At 48.1% G+C, this 19,602-nt stretch overlaps 1 protein-coding gene across 3 annotated transcripts in view; it reads left to right on the top strand.

Annotated features, from left to right (window-relative positions):
- TMEM178B (transmembrane protein 178B) overlaps positions 1 to 19,602 on the top strand; it is a gene marked incomplete at its 3' end in the record, with an annotated part of 362,039 nt that overhangs the window by 122,608 nt on the left and 219,829 nt on the right. For all 3 annotated transcript variants that reach the window (XM_079786548.1, XM_079786547.1, XM_079786546.1), the window contains one exon: positions 18,137 to 18,250. In XM_079786548.1, the coding sequence (XP_079642674.1) occupies positions 18,137 to 18,250 (114 nt within the window). The remainder of the gene's footprint in view (positions 1 to 18,136; positions 18,251 to 19,602) is intronic.

Genomic DNA, 19,602 nt, shown 5'->3' with positions numbered 1-19,602 from the left:
CATATGCTTAAGATACATTTGTATTTCCATGAGCTGGCTATTCATATATTTCGCTCATTTTAAAATTGGATTCTTGGTCTTTTCTTATCAGTGTGTAGGTGCTTTTTATATATGAGGAAAATTAGTCCTTTGTCTGTGATGTGAGTTGTGTATTCGTATATCCTTTGGTTTGTCTTTTGATTTTGCTTAAAATGGGTTTTGCTATGTGAAAATTTTGTAATTTTATGGAGTCAAATTTATCAGTATTTTCTTTATTTTTATTGTTGACATTATTGGAGATGTCCCCATTTTCCCCCTTTTTGCCCCCTCTACCCAGCCCTCGCCCCCATCCTCTCTTCCCTTTGGCCGTCACCACACTGTTGTCTGTGTCTATGGGTTATGCATATATTTTTTTGGTTAATCTCTTCACCTTCTTTCATTCAGTACCCCCACCCCTACCCCCTCTGACCGCTGTCAATCTGTTCCATGTATCTATGCCTGTTTCTATTTTGTTCATCAGTTTATTTTGTTCATTAGATTCCACATATCAGTGAGATAATATGGTATAGCAGTATTTTCTTTTATGGATTTTGCATCATAGTTATAAAGGCTTTCTTTCTCTAAGGCTGCAAAAGGGTTTTCTCATGGTTTCTTCTAGTACTTTCATGACTTAACTTTTCCCCCAAACAAATTTGATCTATTTGGTTTAATGTGCAAAGTATGCCTTCAATTTAATTTTTTCTCTAGAAGGTTACTCAGTTTTCTGAATACCATTTATTGAATAAACCACCTTTTTCCTACTGATTTTAGATGTCACTGTTACTATGCTCTGGACTGAATTGTGCACCCCCAAAATCATATGTTGAAGCCCTGACACCCTGATGTGACTGTATTTGGACTGTATTAATTCATTGAACAGGCCTTTAGGAGGGAGTTAAGGTGAAATGTAGTCGTAAAGATGGACCCTAATTGGGTAGAACTGGTGTCTTTATAAGAAGTGGAAGAGAATCCAGAAGAAAGGACATGTGGGGACATAATGAGAAGGCAGCTGGGAAGAGAGGTCTGAACAGAAACCAGCCTGGCACCTGGATCTGGAACTTCTAGTCTCCAGACTGGAGAAAATAAATGTCTGTTGTTTAAGCCACCCAGTCTGTGGTATTTCGTTATGGTAGCCTGAGCAGACCGATACATACTAATCGTCAATTCCCATGAGTTTTGGGTTGAATTGTGGTGCAGTTTCATCACACCATATTGCCTACCAACTAGGCAGCAAGGAGAGTCAGGGCTCCTTAGCCTGGGGAGACAGAGGGCCATGCTGAGGAAAGAAAGTATCAGGTAGCTCATGGGAGGGAAGAGGCAGCAGGGAGGGGGCTGAGATCAGCTGAGAGCTAGAGCAGTTAGAGACAGACCGTCAGACCATGGAGGTGACACCACCCAGGGAAGGGAGAAATGGGCATGGCTGGTCCAGCAGGAGGAAGCACCGAGACAGATATCCTGGGAGCTGACAGGGGCTGCTGCACCCTGGACCAGAGATAGGCAAGAAGTGGGGACTCTGCAGGGAGTAGTCTTCATTTCCATCCAGGTGTTTACTCCAGGGTCTACCTCAGTAGCAGTTCAGACTCCACTGGCTTTGATGCTTCATAACTGCCTCAAACCCCCGGCTCCTTAGAGTCCCTCTCTATTCCAAAAACATCTCTGCACTGTGCATTTTGCAGCATTAACTCTCCAGAAGTGGCATCTTTCTACTGGATATTTATTTTTATTTAAAAATTCTTAATGTGTTCTGTCTTCTTTAAGCAGGGAAAATATGAGTGGAAATGTCTCCAATATGAGCTGCCTATGCCCTCCTTTAACCATTCCATCCCGCCCTGCCCCTGCACCCTGTCCTCGATGCCGAGGCCCTGCCCCGGTGCTCTGCCTCAGCCCCTCCTTTGGACCATCCTGCTCTTGGCTCTGCTTTCTGGATCCCAAGTCCCTTCAGAAAGCCTCCTCGCCAGGCTGCTGCTGCACCAGTTCAGTTTTATTATAGTGAATGGGGTGGCTCCCCAAGGCCTTGCAAAACTAGGTAAGAGACAGCTGTCTGTCTGATCTTGCCGTGTGTCTGTGTGCTGGCTGCCGATTTCAGTGTTGCCCTGGGTGCAGAACAGAAGGGGCCCAGAGTGATGTTCACATCCTTGGGGAGGAGTTGGCAGCCTCTAAGGAGCGGATACTCTGCTAGGATGGTTTGCTTCTCTTTGCTCTGTCAGTCTGGATGTCTGGGGTTCCAGAGGCGCCCTCGCCACCTCTTTGATCCTGTGCTCTGAAAGCCGGAGCAGCTGTTCGACTCAGCTCCAGCAGAAGTGCCAGCCCGGGGTGAGGATGCTGCTCCACGGGGCCAGGACCAGGGCAGACCGGAAGGGCTCCACCAGTGACCTCTCTGTCCATACCTCCAGCCGTGCTCAGGCCGGGCACTCGGGCCTGGACAACCATGACAGCCCCTCCCTGAGTTCTCCCCCAGTGCTCTGCCTCCAGTCCAAACAGCGCCCCGAGGGACCCAGCCCCACAGTAGTCAGGGTTGTCTATTTCCAGTTGTGTTAGCTGAAGACTCCTCCGATGTGGGTTGGTCCCAGGCCACCTCTTCCCCCCATAGTCTACGTCCTGCCAAGCCGAGGAAGGTGTTAGCCTTTCCTGAATTCCTCAGCCACTGTGACCTCTCCTCCCCTCACCCCCGCACCACGTAGCATTCACCATATCCTGTGCTCCTTGCCTTTTCCTGTGTTTCTGTCTCACTTGTCCCCCTTGGCATCTAACCCCCATGGGGCCAGTACCTGCATGTGCAGACCAGAGGTGAGGTGGGGCTCACAGGTGGTTGGTTAGGGAACGGCCAGCAGAAGGTCAGTGGGAGGTGGCCCAAGGAGGTTCTCCCGCCGCTAAGCTTGGATAATGTGGCTTTGATTTTATTAAGGGGGAGATAAGTGGATTTTTTCTCTAGAAGTGATTGTGCTTTTTTCTAACTCTTCCAAGGTGACTATATTTTATGGGAGAAATAAATTCTAAAATACAGAAAAGAACAAAGATACTACAGATAAAATTGTAATTCTGTTTTCATATGACATATTTTGAGGTCTTTGTTTATCTCTATTAATATATATAGTTCTAGCTCATTATTTAAGCTATTGTATAATATACCCACACCATATTTTCTCTCTCCTAATCGATGGATCTTTAGGTCTCGAGTATTTTTGCAGGCAGTACTCAGCATCTTGTACATCTGCTCATGCAAATACACAGCAGTTTTTCTGGGGGTATAATTTTGGGGCCATGTGGTCTATACACTTACAAGGGTACCTACATATACTTGATTCTGTCAGGTGTGTGTAACAATCTGTATTCCCAACAACAGTGTCTGGCAGTTTCTTCCCCCCACCTTTACCTCGATGTTCTTCAATTCTGTTAGGTTTTGATATTTTGATCGGGTGCTGGAATGTGGAGCAGAGTTTCCAGAAAGTTGACAAATGAGGAATTCCTTCTTTCAGTGATTTGTCAGGTTAGGGCTAGGGCACTTGTTCAACCACCGATGTCACCTTCACAGGTCAAAGATTTGTCCTGAGTCATCATCTCCCTGGGTGTGGGTGGTCACACTAGACTCTGCTGTGCAGGTGTAGCGCTGCTTCTGCGGATGTGTCTGAGGATCTTAAGAGACGGTGGGGCGACGTGTTAGAGAAGCTCACTGGGGTAACCAGTCCTAGAGGACCTGGAAATGGGGGTGGTGGTCCCAGTGCTTGAGGCAGGGGCAGGGTGATGGGACGCAGCCAGGTTGAAGCCATGGGAAATGCCCTGAGCTGGGGTTGGGGGAGACGCTAGAGCCATGGCTGAGAAAGAGCATGAGGTGGGAAGAAGGCAGCGTGCTAGGAAGTGGTCTCCTGGAACCTCCACTTCTTTTGCTAAGCCATGCCAGATCCGTGCCCACTGCATGACTCAAAGGACTCACCTGGCGTCTGGCGCACATCATAAATCTGGCCCTACATGGTGCTGTAGTGTGTCTGAAGACATGATAACAGTAATGATGATGGGCAGTTTATAGTGTGCCAGGTGCTAAGTGCTTTGCCTATATTAATTCATTGAATTTTCACAGCCCCCCTAAGGGGTAGATATGTGTATCACATCCCTTTACAGTGAAGACACGGAGGCACAGAGGGCTACGTGATTTTGGCCAAGACCATGTACTCATCTCCAAGCCAGGATCGGACGGACCCCAGGCAAACTGGTTCCAGGGCCTGGGCCTCCAGCCCTGTATAGTGCCTGGACACAGCAGGGAGGAATGAATAACTAACTCACTATTCATACTTTCATATTTGGTTTTGAATTTCATTTCCACCCGGGAGTCAGGATAAGTTAACACTTTAATGGACATTTCTCATTGAGCCTTGGCATGTAACTTAAACAAGAAAATAGTCCATCTTGTGAGTAGAGGCATAAAAAAAAAAAACAATCTAATTGGGTTTTCTGCTTTCTTTCTGTGATCTTTGGGTTTCATTCAGTTTTTTAGCCAAAGCACATAACAGGATGAAGAATAAAATAATCAATTATTTGAATTTGGTTTCTCATATACAACCCAGCTTCTTCTAATCCACTCTCTCTTGTTCTCCCCCGCCCCACTCCCTCTGAATTTACTGGTAAGGAGTAAAATCAGCATTGTATAACTCCTTTTTCAGATGGAAACTGGAAAACTCAGTAATCTGGATTTTTTTCTCTGGGATGAAACCAAACATTTCAGCCAGCTATCTGGGAGCATCTGAGCAGCTGTCCGTATTCTCTCATTCTTGTTGGGTTCAGCCTAGAGAGTGGCCTTGGCCTTGGAGAGATGCCCGTCTGCAGGTGAAGACCCACCATTGAGAAAACTATCCCCAGGGTTTGTCCAGGATCCCACCTGGCGCCCCACACCCAGTGGCAGTGACAGACACGGGCAGAGCCACGCCTGCCCTGGCACCTGCAATTCTAGTGCCTCATGAATGGGCATCCTCCTTTTCTCTGAAGGAGCAGGAATGAAGGATTTCCGACTCTGTTTGTCTTCTCGCTGTCCCTCCCCTGTAGGATGCCTGCCTCATGCTGGATTCTTAATCTAAATAACAGGGGCGCTTCCCTTTGGCCTGAGAGCTGGGGATTCTTATCAAAAGCGACATTAAAAAAGTGCCAGACTGGCCTCCTCCCTCTCTTCTGCCCATCCTTCATCACTCCTGCTGTCTCCATCACTGTCTCCCCATCTCAAGACCTGTCTCCACTTCCTGGGTCCCTGGAGAGAAAGCATGAGCTCATTGTTTTCCAGTGAAAGACCAGATTTGGTCTCCTTCTCGCCTCGTTTGTCTGTCAGAGCCTGGAGATTGATGAGCCTTCCTCCAGCTGAAACTGTGCCTGGAGGAGCCCAGCCTCGCGCACTGGGGGTCTGTGTGCCGGGGCGGGAGGCGAGGGCAGCGGCAGTTGGGGGCTCTGAACTTTCCAGAAGGTCGTTAGGGATGTGATGGGAATAAGGAACATGTTATTTACTACACCCCAAACGGCAATTTAAAGCCATATCTCACCATCTCATTCTCTCCCAAGCAACCTGATTCAAGCTGGAAAGTACATGAGCAAATTGGGGGAAAAAGGCAGCCAAAACCTTCCAGGGAAGATGGGAGAGTGTGGCAACACCTCCCTCTGCATTTCCTTTCGTGAGGAAGTCACTATGTAATGACCTTTTAAAATGCCTTGTTTAAAACAGGCTGAGAGACTCAGAAGGGGAAGATATTCGCCATCAGGAGTAAGGAAATGAGGATAAAAAGTTTGTAGCTCCCACCCAAAGTGAGGTGACATTTAGCACAGAAGGTTGTTAGATGCCACAATACTGAGTCAAGGAAAAGTGTCATTTGGTACAGTGATGGAAAGAACCTGGCGTGTGAATGGGTGATCAGAGGAACAGGGTCCATGCTGTGTGGGGCCATTAGGGGCCTCCCACATCGGGTGCATGGTGCACCTCTCTCATTATTAATGTCTTAATTGGAGTGTTGACCATTGGGTGATGTCATAGGACAGGAAAGAACATGGGCAGTGGCATCTCCAGTGGGACCATGCTGCTGGAGAGGGGAGACCAGATGGTCTGAGGGCATCTACAGCTCTGTGAGCCTGGAGGTAGGTGAGCAGGGCCCGTGGACACAGAGGAGTAGCTCGGCAAGAGGATGCTCTGGAACCTGTCCACGGGTCTCATTAAACAGGTGGGTGAGCGCTCAGCCAGGAAGCTGTGATGCCGAGAGACTGAGCAAGCACGCCAGTGACCTCGTTCCCTCCTCGGAGGTGCTTCCAGGTGGGTTGGTGGGGTGAATGGTGTGGGCAGGGTCTCTCATGCTATCCAGGTGGACGAGACAGGGGAGTGGGACGGGGAGGTGGGTCAGCGAGCGGAATCCCTGGCAGGCCGAATGGCCCCACCTGAAGAGCTCTCTCTCAGTGGTTTGATGTCTGGTCGCAAGGAAATTTGTGGTGTGTGTGGGCAGCGTTCTGCTCCCAGTGCTGCCCTGATGAGGGTTTTAGTCATGACTTGGAGGATGGGGATGGCCCCCTGACAGAGTGTGTGGGACTGATTGCCAATTTGTGGAATGACAAGATCACGATCCAAAAATTTCTTCAGGGGCTGGAACACATAGGAGATTCTGCAGGAGGCAACAAACGAAAACACAAAAAACAACCACTAAACAAGAAAAGACAGCTGACCATGCACGTGGTGGCCTAATAGCTTCCCTGGAGGAAAATACATGGGCACTGTCCCCTCTGTGTGGGCACCTAGGACACGGCTGCCCACAAGCACACAGGGAGCCGGCTGATCCCACAGAGTTATGACTCCCAGACCCGGGAGCTCGGGGTCCTACAGGTCTCACACTGGCCTGGCTATAGGAGGGAGTGATTGTGGTCCGTGTGGCACCGGAGAGATTTTGACACAGAGATGGAGCACTGAGGAGAAGACCAGGGCTGTGCGGAGTTTTTACGACTGTGGTTGCAGACCCTGAAGTGTTCAGGTTCCTGGAAGGAAAGCAGGGACTGGGGTGGAAGGGTGAGAGTGCTGTCTTTAAATATTTATGGGCTGTTATACGGGCACAGGATGGTGTCCCAGAGACTAACTGATAAACGATGCGAGCATTTATTGAATATTTACTAGGGAGCAGATTTTACATGGGTTATCTCATTTATTCCTCATCAGTCTTATGAGGTGGGTCGTATTATGTCAGATGGGGAAATGAGGCTCAGAGAGGTTGAGTAACTTGCCTCAGGGGCCCACTGGTAAGTGGCTTGTCCTGGGGTGGGGACAAGGATATGGCAGAGGCTCGATGGTCAGATACAGGGGAGCAGATGCTCTAAAGATGTCCTCCAGTGCGCCTGCGAGCTGCCTTCTCTCCAGCTCATTAGGGGAGCTTTGGAAGCAAATGGGTCTGTCTTCCTCTGATAAGAGCAGCAAAGTCTAGACGCTGGAAATCCCAGCAAATGGAAAAGTTTTGCTTTATTTGTTCCCCATGGCAAACCTTGAAGAAGAGCTGATTTTTCCCAATTTCTCTTTGCATGTTAGGTGAGCATGTTATGTGATACATAAGAGTTGTGCATTCTTGGCAGGATGGATACTTCTTCTGAGCCTTGATGCCCTCATCTGTGAAATGGGGATAATAAGAGGACCTCACTTTTAGGTTTAAATGAGATAATGCTGTATCATAAAGTCACTTAGAAAGCATTCATTGAGCACACGCTAGTACTCATTTTAATAATAGCACCACTTTGGCCATTGGGTATACGGAGATGGAAAGCACAAGCTCCCCTATCTCAGAGCTTTTACTACAGAGACATGATTAATATACAAACACCTGTTACAATAGTAGCCAGCAGAAGGATGGGGTGAGGGGTCAGGAATGTGTTGGCGGCGTGCGAGGGGGGCTGGCACTTGGGAGCAGGGTTCTTGAGAATGAAATTCCATGTGTGTGAATCAGGAGCATCTGAGCACTGATCATAACAAACATTTTTGTAACGTAGAATGGAAAGGAATTAAATATTTAGGATTTCGTCTATGCAGTGCATGCAGAATAACACTAAGAAGGCTATGCCAATACCACAAGCACCAAAAACAAAGCAGACAGAATGGAAAGCACTTGAAAGCATTAAAAATAAAAATGGAGGTAACACTTTTGCTCAGCCTGAAGACAAGAAAACATCCTTTCTGTCCAGGCCTGCAGCAGCACTAAGCCTTGCAAATCCTTTGGCTCAGAGCAGCTGGGAGGACCAGAGGCACTAAGGAGGCGTGGGGAGGTGCATCTTCAATTGAAGAGCCCTTATCAGCATTGCTGGTTGGTGGGTTGCCCAAGGTTCGCCCTCCTGGCTCCTGTCCCCTTCCTGCTATGCTTGGGGACAAAGGTTTGGGGTTGGGAGTGGGAACCCCAATCCCCATTGGCCCTCCTTGAACCTCTGGAACATTCCTGGTTTCCTTCCTGTTTCATCAGGGACACTGTTTTGCTTCTAATGTCAAACCTTTAATCCCCTAAACACCGGTGTTCCTCTGCTCCACGTTGTGGCCGGCTATGGAATTCAGCCGTAATAACGCTGAGAACGTCTGATCTGTGCCTGCCCCAATTCCCTACAAGAAAGTCTCCCCGCTTCCTGTTTCTGCTAAGATGTCATTTCAACTTGTTTCTTTGATTTTGAGAAAATGCCCTTTATAGAGGAGACAAAGCCCACAACTTAAAGCTTTAATTGGTTTCATCTTTTTAAAAAAACTGTAGGGTTACATTTTTTCTATGTTCTTTGCTTTCTACTTAATCTTCCCATTTATTAAGCACAGAGCAAAGGCCTCAGGCTAGAAAGATGACTAAGAACTGTCTGCCCAGTGGGCAAGATAGTCATCAAAGTGAGGCCGTGCAGGCGAACGCTGTGGCCACAGCTGAGGCAGGTCAGTGGGACAGACCTGGGCGTTCTGGGCTTTTGCCATTGGCACTGTGGGAAGAGGAGCAGCAGGCGTAGTGACGTCGCCTCCTCCCTTTCTTTCTTCCTTCATCAGTAGACGTCCAGAGCTCCTTCGTGTACGAGGCACTGAGGCTGCAAAGCAGTCCTGTTTCCAGGGGCTCTTCACCCAGGCCGCCAGTCATTGCAGCCGCAGCGTAAGAAACCACAGCGCTCACACGGGGACACGGCCTTTCCTCCAGCTCCCGAGCGGCTCTGGGTGGACCTTCACCTGTCCAAACGCTCCCTCTTCATCAGTCAAACGGGTTATTTCTCCCATATTTACCTTGTGAGGGTGGCGGGATGAAATATGAGTGTCTGGCATATGGAAGGCATTGAATAGGTGGTTTTTTGTTTGTTTTTAAAGAAGGAACTCTGAGATGAAGGAAACATGCAGACACTCAGAGGTGGTCAGTGGTCCATCCCTGTGTCTCTAGGACGCTCGGATCCCCACCGAAGAGAAGAACAGAAGGGTGTGGGGGAGCTGAGAAAGAAAGGGGGGAGCTCAGCTCTGGGAGCCCATGTCACCCTTCAGAGTGGCCTCAGCATTAAGTGGGATCTATCCCTTTTACTTACTGCCACCCACAATCTTTTCAAACATGGAAACCACGTTCACTGCTCTCCATTAGGGGGTCCTTCTTAGTTTGCCCTCTCCCCCAAGTAGAAGAGATAGGGACTTGGGGGCTTCTAGGAAACAGGACGAGAAACCAGTGACGTGTGCATGTGAGCTTCAGGTCGGACCCCAGAGGCCTTTCTCTCAGAGCTGTGCAGAGTGCATCCACAGTTACCCTCCCAGAGGACGGGTGCCTCTCGCCCCATCACTGAGGGCTGCCCTCCTGAGCGGTGACTCTCCTGCGCTCCTGCAGGCCACCCGGCAGGAGCCAAGTGGACTTGTGAAGTTTGCCACATGGGGTGCTGGGTGCTTGACATGGGAGCTGTCACCGTGCCGGGGAGCACCCACTGCCGCTGTGGCTGGAATCGAGGAGCACCCAGGGCCCCGAGAGCCACTGCTCTGGTTCTGTCCACAGAGACCCTGACTTATGCAAACAGGGCGTGGATGGGTGTTCCACCCTGGGTAGCTCTGCTGGAGGCCCCCAGACATGGCTTCCCAGGAGAGACCAGCAAGTGCTCAGAGCCAACGGCTTCATTTACCTTGTAGATCACTGATCAGGTAACAGGCCCTGATATTCATTCTTTATTCATCCAAATATATACTCAGGGCTCGCTGTGTGCCAACAGCTGGCCTGGCCCTGGGGGTAGAAATGTAAACAAGAGACTTGGTTTCTGATTTGATGGACTCACAGTCTAGCAGTAGAAACTGCTCTTTGGATAAAAAGGATTTGGGGTCAGAGGCATCTGGGAAAGTTTGTGTACCAGACCTGTCCCTCTGGGGGTGTCACAATGTACATTAAAACCCTTAAAGTCCTACAACAAGTAAACCATTTAAATGTTGTCTAGCCCAACTTTTCTTAAATACATTTGACCATCACATAACCAGCCTCATTCCACTTTTTCTTAGTCTTATTGAGAGATAATTGGCATAACATTGTATTAGTTTGAGGTGTACAATGTGTTGATTTGCTATCCTATATAATAAAAGCCTAATATGCTAAGTGTCTGGTCGGCCATTCAACCAATCGAAGCGTGATATGTTAATGCTGCTCAACCACTCTCTATGACATGCACTGACCACCAGGGGGCAGACAGTTGACTGGTCGACCAGTCGCTATGATGTGCACTGACCACCAGGGGGCAGACCCTCCGACCAGTAGATTAGCTTGCTGCTGGGGTCTGGCTGATCAGGACCGAGTGAGATGGGCCAGACAGGCCCTGGAGCCCTCCCGTGGTCTCTCCCCAGCTGGCCAACCTCCCACATCCCTCCCCAGCCCCAATCGTGTACCAGTGGGGTCCCTCAGCCTGGCCTGCGCCCCTCTCACAATCTGGGCTGTGCACGAACCTCATGTATTAGATGTGAAGCCCATTCACCTCTAAGCATTAGTGACTCATGCTACTCCTTCAGACTTATTTAAAAGAGCTTTAAAAATGGGTGCCTAAGAGAACAATATCTGACCCAAAGGAATGACTCTAATGGAAGAATTGAAAGTACTATGGCACCTGCTCAGGGAAGATAATTTTCGATGGAGTGGGGTGGGGCCCAGCGCTGCCTCTGAAATCACTCTGCCTAAGAAGACTCCTGCTATTACTCTTGAGGAATAGACTCCTTCCCTACGTACTCAGAGACACGTGAGAGGGAAACCGCCTGCTGGTATGATTGTACGGTGTGGTCACATCCAGACTTCAGTGTGTGTGCGTCCTCTCTGCCAGTCCCCTCCCGGTCTCTGTGTCATCATCTGTCCCGGGTATACCTGTGCTCTTGTTCTTCTGGCCTCAGAGGGAGTGAGCCTGTATCTGCCCCTTGGATCCAGTCCCCGTCTTGCACCTCCTCTCTGCTCCTGAAGGCTGGCCTGCCCTCTGGCTTCCAGTTGGGTTCGGCTATTGGGAGGAACAGGCAGGAGATGACGGAGGGAAGCGGGAGAGGTTGGGTGTTTATACCCTGCCCCCTCACCGCAGGTTGGCTGTGACCCTCTGCCAAAGGCTGCGTCACCTCTCCATACAGCCACCCTCTCCATGTCAGGCGACAGCTCCCTTTCTGGGCCTTCGGGTTATGCCAACTCCCGTTGCCAGCGCCAGGTCCCTGCACCACCCTCTGCGGGTCTCTTTACACCCTCTGTTCAGCTTTGTAAATTGTCCCTTTTTGAAACTCTCCTCCGTTCCCCATGGGGGCATCCTGTCTGTCATGCAGGAGGGTCACCAGCTCAGAAGGTTGAAGATGTAAAGTGTCCCTTACCCCCAAGTGCCTCCCATCTCCTAGCTGAGGCTTCCTGAGGGGAGGCTCAGTCTCTGGCTGGAATGCAGGAGTCTGGAAGACCGGCTTGATCTTCCCAGGTAAGGCCCTGGGCTTCACCACTGCCTTCCAGGTGGCCCCTCTGCACCGTTCGTGGCAGGAAAACCTGTTTGCATTGGGAAGCCCACATTCTGGGCACACGAATTTGGTGCCCAGATGGTGCTTGTGTTTACAAAAGCCCAGCACACTGACAGGACCCGCAGACACATGGATAAATATTTTGCCTCTCTTCTTAGGCAATATTTGAGTCTTTCAAACCTAATTGCTGTCGAGGCAGGATGCTCGCGTCCCTGAGGCAAAGAAACAGTGAGGCCTCCAACGGGGCCACAGCTGTGGCAGAGGCCCCGCCAGGCTCCCTGGCCGGCCACCTGAGGTGTCTGTCGCCAGCTCCTTGCTCCTGCCGCGTGCGCTGGGGGTGAGTGGGGGTAAGGGAGGTGACTGCAGCCCACCTGGAACCTGTGGTTATTTGTTGAGTTGTTTTGACACTGAGATAACCTGAGTTTAGCCCCAAATCAGGTACTTTTCTGAGACATTAGTAGTGGGCGCCAATTTGGCTGTAAACAGTGGGACTTGGGGAGTATTTTGTTTGATCTTGAAATTGTTGAGCGTAGGGCAGCTGCTGGCTTCTGTGACACCCTTGTGCAGGTGAGACTGAGGCAGCCCCTCTGGCAGGGGCAGTGCTCCCCTATCTCAGCAGGGGGCACGCACGGTGAGCGGGGCAGCGGCTGGATTTCAGCATCCAGGTATCCTCAGAGGTGTACTTGTCAGGGCATAACCTGCTCAGCGGTACCTGGCCAAGGTATCCCTCGGCCAAGGTAGACGCTGATGGTATTCTTGTTAAAATCCTCTATCCTCTTTTTATCTCTCCTGTTTCTTTTCTTCCTTTTTTTCTTTCTTTCTTTAAAACACTGTCCTATTTGCCCCTTGGATTATATTTCCAGGTGCAGTGAGAGGCCCCTGTGTGCATTTGCCGTTACTTCCACTTCACTGTGACTAATAAGCCTCTCTGTACACTGTCCGCACCGGGAAGGAGTGTTGATGTTGACGTGCAGAGTTCTGCAGCAATCACTTCCTTTTATTCATTACGTTCGAATTTGCCTCAATTATTTCAATCCCCTGTATATAATAGAAGCTGTTGGATCCCTTGCCCACTGTGGTCTTCTAAAGGGCACCTCATATTAGTCATTCCTTTCTTCAAAGCACATGTTATTGGTGCTCACCCTGTGCTGGGAACTAGGGAGATAAAGATGAATGGATAAGACAAGTCCCTGCCCTTGAGAAACTCATAATCTAGTGGGGGAGTGAGGCTTGTAAACAGATAAATCACAGCCCATGGGTGTGTTTGCTGGGCAGGACAGGAGCCCGAGGAGGAGGGGGTGGGGCCAGTGATGCCTACTGCTGGGCGCTGTGGGCACAAGGAAGGCTTTGCTGAGGAGCTGCCATGTAGGACTCCTCTGAGGACAAGTAGACGTGTATCATGTGAACAAAGGCAGGGAGGAGAGAGGTTCAGTGTCCTGAACAGGTAGGGCTCAGTCAGGGCAAGGTGGGAAGGGCCACCTGGCTGGAGCCCAGGGTGTGTGATGACTGGGCTGAAGGGGACCTGGAGTGGCGCCTAGGGCTTTCTGAGGAGTGTGGGGTACTGTGGGGGTAAAGAAGACCACATTTTCCTTTCTGGAAGACACTCTAAGCATCAAGTGAAAGAGTGGCCAGGTCGGGGAGACTCAATCAGACAATTCGGGGTTCTTATCCTTGAGCTGCTACTTCCTTGAGCAAGTCACTTGATATTCTTGAGCCTCCATGTCCTTATTTGTAAAATAGGGGGATATTCGTGATAACGCCTCCTTCATTGGGTTGTATGAGGATTAGGTAGGACAGTGTTCAAGACAGCGTTCCTGCTGGTGGGATAAGTATAGGACATGAATGGGTTACAGTGTGTGGATGTTGGCTCCTTCAGCCTCTAGGGAGACTGGGCAGGGCCTGGCGTGCTTCTGCTTATCCCAGGTCCTCACATACTTCTTCTCTGTGGGCACCATGATATATAAGTCAAGGTGGGAACTGCAGGTCTACAAAGCACTTGGCATGGCTCTTCTACCTAGTAAGTCACAGTAAACAGGGCTGTTCGTTGACATCAGTTCTGGTTCATGCGACTACTACAGAGAGGAGTGGGGACAGAGAAGAGAGGCTGGACCCAGGGACGTTTCTGAGGTAGAGCTGGCAGAATTTGGTGGCCAGTTGGATGTCGGGGAGGAGGGGCACCATCGGAGAGGAGGAGGCCTTGGGATGACTGTGGGATTTAGGATGTCATAGACCAGATGGGAGGTTGTGCTAGTAATGGAAACTGGAGTGTGTGGGTTTGAGGTATGAATGTGAATTGAGGAAATAGAGACCCATCTGGTAGCCTACTTTGTTCCAGAAGTAGCAAGTTAGGGGAAGAAGGAAGACAAGGTGGCGATGTGGTCAGGGGGAATGCTGGGGACACGTGAGGGACTTCAGGACGCTGTAGGCTAAGGGGACAGAGGCAGAGGATTTCACAAACCAAAGACAAAAGGAAAAGAGTACGCAGCACTTTGCCCAACTTGGCTTCTTTGGGTAGCGTCTGTCCCGTTGGAGAGTGACTGCCAATAACTGGCAGTTGGGCAGCTGTCCAGGTGTGATTTACAGTAAGGCATTGGTTTCACGAGAGGCACTGTCTAAATTATTGCACTTCTCCAATTGCCAGGTTTCCCTGCTGACAGTGAACCAGGGGTCAAACAATTCAATCAGGTGCCACCACTTATAAATTGAAAATCAGTGGGGTGCAAAATGGATTACCATCAAAATGTATTCAGGTGCAAAACCAAATTTTAAAACCCCTAACCTTTAAAAATCATTTCTTTCCTGATTCTTCATGATGCCCTGACATTGAGTTTTAATATCCCTCAGATAAGCAGACGTCCATGGAAATGCCTGCAGGGACTAAGAGTGTCAAGGGAAGAACTCCTAATCATGCCTTCCTGTTGGAATTTGCAAACATGGTAGATTTATGAATTAATACATTGGCAATTCTATTACCTTCTCCAAGGCAGGGGTTCTCAAACGTAAGTGTATAACAGAATCACCTGGAGGGCTTATTAAAATTGAGATTGCCATCTTGACCTCAGTGTTTCTGATTCAGTAGGTCTGGGGTCAGGCCTGGGAAATTGCATTTCTAGCAAATAATCAGAGAATGCTGATGCTGCAGTCCCAGAACCATATCTTGAGAGCCTCTGATGTGAGATCTCGGAAAACTTTGATAATTTGACTAACGAAGCATGCATTGGTCAATAAAAACAAATCAGTACAAGTCCTATTGGACCAGTTGTTGACTTGTTGAGTGTGTTCAGGGGCTTTAATTTTGTCCAAGAAACCCGAGAAGAGACCGGTGCAAGGAGATAGGGCTTGATCTGAGTGCTTTGTGTCCACAGGTGAGGTTGGGGGATGGGATAGAGAAAAGGGAAGCGGCCCCTCTAACAAATTGACATCATTAAGGTCAAAGCCTGCTCTCTGTTGGTCCAGGGGTGCAAACCAATAATGTCTTTTGATGCCTTGACTTGGAAGTTATTTTCTTTTTTTTATATTTTTAATTTCTTTATTGATTAAGGTATCACATATTTGTCCTCATCCCCCCATTCCCATCCCACACCCCTCCCCACACATGCCCCCACCTCCCTGTTGTCCTTAACCGCTGGTTAGGCTCATATGCTTGCACACAAGTCCTTTAGTTGATCTCTCCCCTTTACCCCCACCCTTCCCTACCCTCCCCCTGAGGCCTGACAGTCTGATCCATGCCTCCTTGTTTCTGGGTCTGTTCTTGTTCATCAGTCTATGTTGTTCATTATTTCCCCTAGATGAGTGAGATCATGTGCTATTAGAAATACACTTAAAAGAACTGAAAATGAGACAAGCAATAATGGTTATGGTGACAGGCAAATGAATCAGTGTGTAGTGAGTTTCTTTCTGGGCCAACAGTTCTTTTGAGACCCAATTTCAATGTCCACCAGTTCCTTATGTGTACATGTCAGCACTGACATTTCAGTTCTGGATGGTGGACAAATGGTGGTAATGCAGGTCCGACTCTGTCTGGTTTGGTCCTGGGCAACCTGCAGTGATGCACAGCTGCTAACTGCTAGTATGGAAAGGCCACATCAGCGTCTTCCGTCTCTGGACTGCTTCTCTTCTGTCTTCATGGCTGGAGTAGTCCTGTCGATTCCTCTCTTGCTGGAATCCACATGGTCTCGGAGTTGTTTTCTGAAAATATACAAACATATTCTCGACCAAAAGTTAATAAAGGAATATTTTCTATAAATTTGACTGGGGATCCTTTTTCATTTTTTGCCCAAATGATTTTCCTCTGGCTTGTTTTGTCACCTTGTGTGTTTTTCATGGGTGTCTTGCTTTTAGCCTTACAATTAATTTTCTAAAGTATTAATTTTCTAGATGTAATTTACTTACAGGATATTTTTCCTTACATGATATTCCTCTACTATCCCCTCCTTTTTTGATTTAAATGTTAGGAGGCGTTTGAAAATTTTATAATGTAGTCTTGATGGCTTTTAAATTTTAGTTTTTTGCACTATGATATTACTGTTTTAGGTTCATTACATGGTGCACAATTTTATCATGAGATGAAGTACCAATAAAAATTTTAGTTAACACTTTAGGAACACCTTTTTGTCCAGTACAATTAATTTTTCTAGAATATTCGCTTGTTTCAACTAGCCAATTTAAATTTTCCTGAAAACTTGACTACTATTTTACTGTCAAATTTATTATTCTAACAACAATCTTATTTTACCCTGTAAATATTGGTGGAAGGGATTATTTGCCTTCTTGAGTAGGTCCTGAGCATTCCTGGTGGTAGGCTGGATTTAGATATCGTAAACCCACTTCCCCACACCATGGGTACAAGACAACTCAAACAATTCTTGTTGGAGTGAGAGGGCAGCTGCTGTCGGCCAAGTCTCTGTCGGTCACCTGGGTCCTTATCTGAGCTGGGCATGGGAAGCACGAAGCAGCCATGGGGGCAGGAGACCTCCCTCAGAAGGGGCTAGGATTCAGGCCCCTGCAATGTTGCGGGGGTGAGGGTCTGTGCCCCACCTCTGTTGATTCCCAAATTCTCTCCTGATGGCCCCTCTGCGACTGTGCCTGTCTTAGGTTGTTCCTTCCTTGAGGAATCTTACCCGTCTCTGGCTAACCAGCCATCCTCCGGGGCCAAGCAGGGTGACGTGAGGTTCAGTTTTGTTTCCTTGGTAGCCTATGCCCCCGTGGCCTCCATGCCCAGCACCTGCCTTGGGATCCCCTCGCCTGCTGGCGGGGCCCCAGCACTGATCACATATCTTTTGGAACCCGGGTTTCTTCTCCAGGGAGGGCTCAGTTCGCCCCACTGGGTGAGAGACAGATCCATGGCACCAGTCATCACGAGACTTCAACCTCGACATGAACAGAGAGCTCATGCAACAGCTGTGAGCGATTGAATTGTGAGAAGAGGGTCTCTCTTGGCCTAAAGGGTAAGAGGGACCAATATAGAATGCTCAGGTGCCTTCCCAGGAGGCCCTCTACACAATGAAAAGGATTAAATCCTTGCATGTCCTTTTTAAATTGTTGCCAGACATTCAAAGAATTAGTTTGTACCTTTGCTTGGGATAATTGTATATTATGCTGTAGTAATTCTAAAGTATTAAGAGATGTGTTGTTTGTCTCCAAGCACCAAACAGATGACTTTTTTTTTTTTTTTATCCCCAAGTGTGCGAGGAACTATTATAAGTACTGGGGGTGATCCAAATCTGGGAAAAATTTTAATGATAGTGTAGAATAATATCATGTAAGGATATTCTTTGTTCTAGTCCATGGCAATTCCCTTTCAAACTGGCTGTCCATTTCTTTTTATATAGACAAGGTCTTAGTTACATTTTCTGCACCTCTACCGGGGGCACGTAGTGATAGGAAGTTATTTTCTTAAGATTAAACAAACATGGGTACCACCTTCTTAGCAAGCCATCAGCCTAAACTGTGGCCCTCTCCACCTCCGAATGATGCCAGAAATATGTTTTTCTATCTAAATTGATTGGTGTCTGATTTTAGTTCTTCTCTCTTATTCTTTTGGAGTCAAAGTTACTGCCTTGCATAAAGGGTAGGTGTCACCAGGGTCAATATAAAACCAGTCCCTTTCCCCACAGAAAAATGGATCCCGGAAACTGCCCCCAAAATGATTGCTGTCTCATTAACATTTGGTTTCCTGTCTGTCTTTGCCAGGAGAAATTGAACGATGCACATACATCAAGTACCACTACTCCTCAGCCACCATCCCAAGGAACCTCACTTTCAACATCACGAAGACCATCCGCCAGGATGAGTGGCACGCCCTGCGTAAGTACACCTGTTTCCTTCTTTGACTGTGACCTTTGGAGGGCTCGGGGGCTTGAATGCCCACCAACAGCTTGGTCTGGACAGATGGATGTGCCTCCTTCCAAGGCTGTGGACAATCTCAGCACATGAAAGCAGGTCCTCAAAGTGTCCATGTGTGTGGGTCAGAATTGCCTCAGTTGGTTTTGATTGTATTGTAGATCTGAGGAGTCTGCTTCTAAAATTAAGACAAAAACAAAACCAAACAAACAAGAAAAACCAACTAGTAGTTAGACACTGATCAGTGATCTTTCATCACTGGTAAGCATTTGAGATTTCACCTACCTGACCGAACCAACTCCTGGGATTTCATTCGAGCCTGGCTCCCAGTTGCTTGGAGTATTATTGTGGCAACCTGTTAATCCCTTATGTCATCCTTTGCACAGGGTGAGATCGCTGTTGGTTTCGGGCTGCATCACATTGGGAATTTGCATTCGGGTGGGTTCACCAAAGATCTGGCCCACTACTTACAAGTTTCTGTTTCCCTCAGAGTGATAGGCTTTGGGACCCTGGTTCTCATGCAATTGCTTAGCAAAGATCACAATGTCTGCTTCTTTTGTTGGGGAATTTCTTGATCAGAGATCCTCAGAGACTTAAATTATGATGGAAGTGTGACTTAATGAGCAAACAGAGCTAGTTGGCTATTTTTACCTTTCTGTTCCATGGGGGATACCGGCTGTGTGTCATGAAAGCTCGCCCGCATTGCTGGCACGGTTCTTCAGGTGAACACATCCTTACTCCTTAGTAAGCCTCATGCTGCCCTTGTTTCTTGTAATTTTTTTTCCTATTCCAGCTTTTTTCACATGTCAGTTTACATTGCTATGTGAATGAGGGCCTTTTATTGTTTCTTGATAAAAAGGATGGTAAACTTTGATGAGGGCCAAAAACATCTTTCTTTTCCTTATTGCTGTTTGGTTATCTTTTGCATGCCTGGGCCTCCCAAGGTATATTTTACTTTTTGGATTGGCTTTAATCAAACAATTATAGTTTGGAGTGGGAGGTGAGAGAGACAAGTAGAAGTAAACAAAACAGATCAATCGTTCAGTGGTTTCAGGAAGAAGCTTGTGGCCAGGATGGTTGTTCCTACCTGCCACTGGCCTGAAATGATAGGGCAGGTGTCGGTGGATGGAAAGGCATTATCCAAACGGTTGTCCCTACAAGCTTTGTCATCATGAGAGGCACTAACCAGGACATGGGCCAGAGAGGTCATGTTCAAAGACTGTTCCTATGTGCTAGCCATTCAGTAAAGCATACCATATGCTATTTAATCCTAATGTGAGTGTTGCCTCAGAGAGTCTAATAATTGGGCTTATTAA

Source organism: Cnephaeus nilssonii (assembly GCF_951640355.1).
Source record: "Cnephaeus nilssonii genome assembly, chromosome: 12".
Classification (NCBI taxonomy): domain Eukaryota; kingdom Metazoa; phylum Chordata; class Mammalia; order Chiroptera; family Vespertilionidae; genus Cnephaeus; species Cnephaeus nilssonii.
The sequence above is the reverse complement of the archived record's forward strand: the minus strand, read 5'-3'. Positions and strand labels throughout refer to the sequence as shown.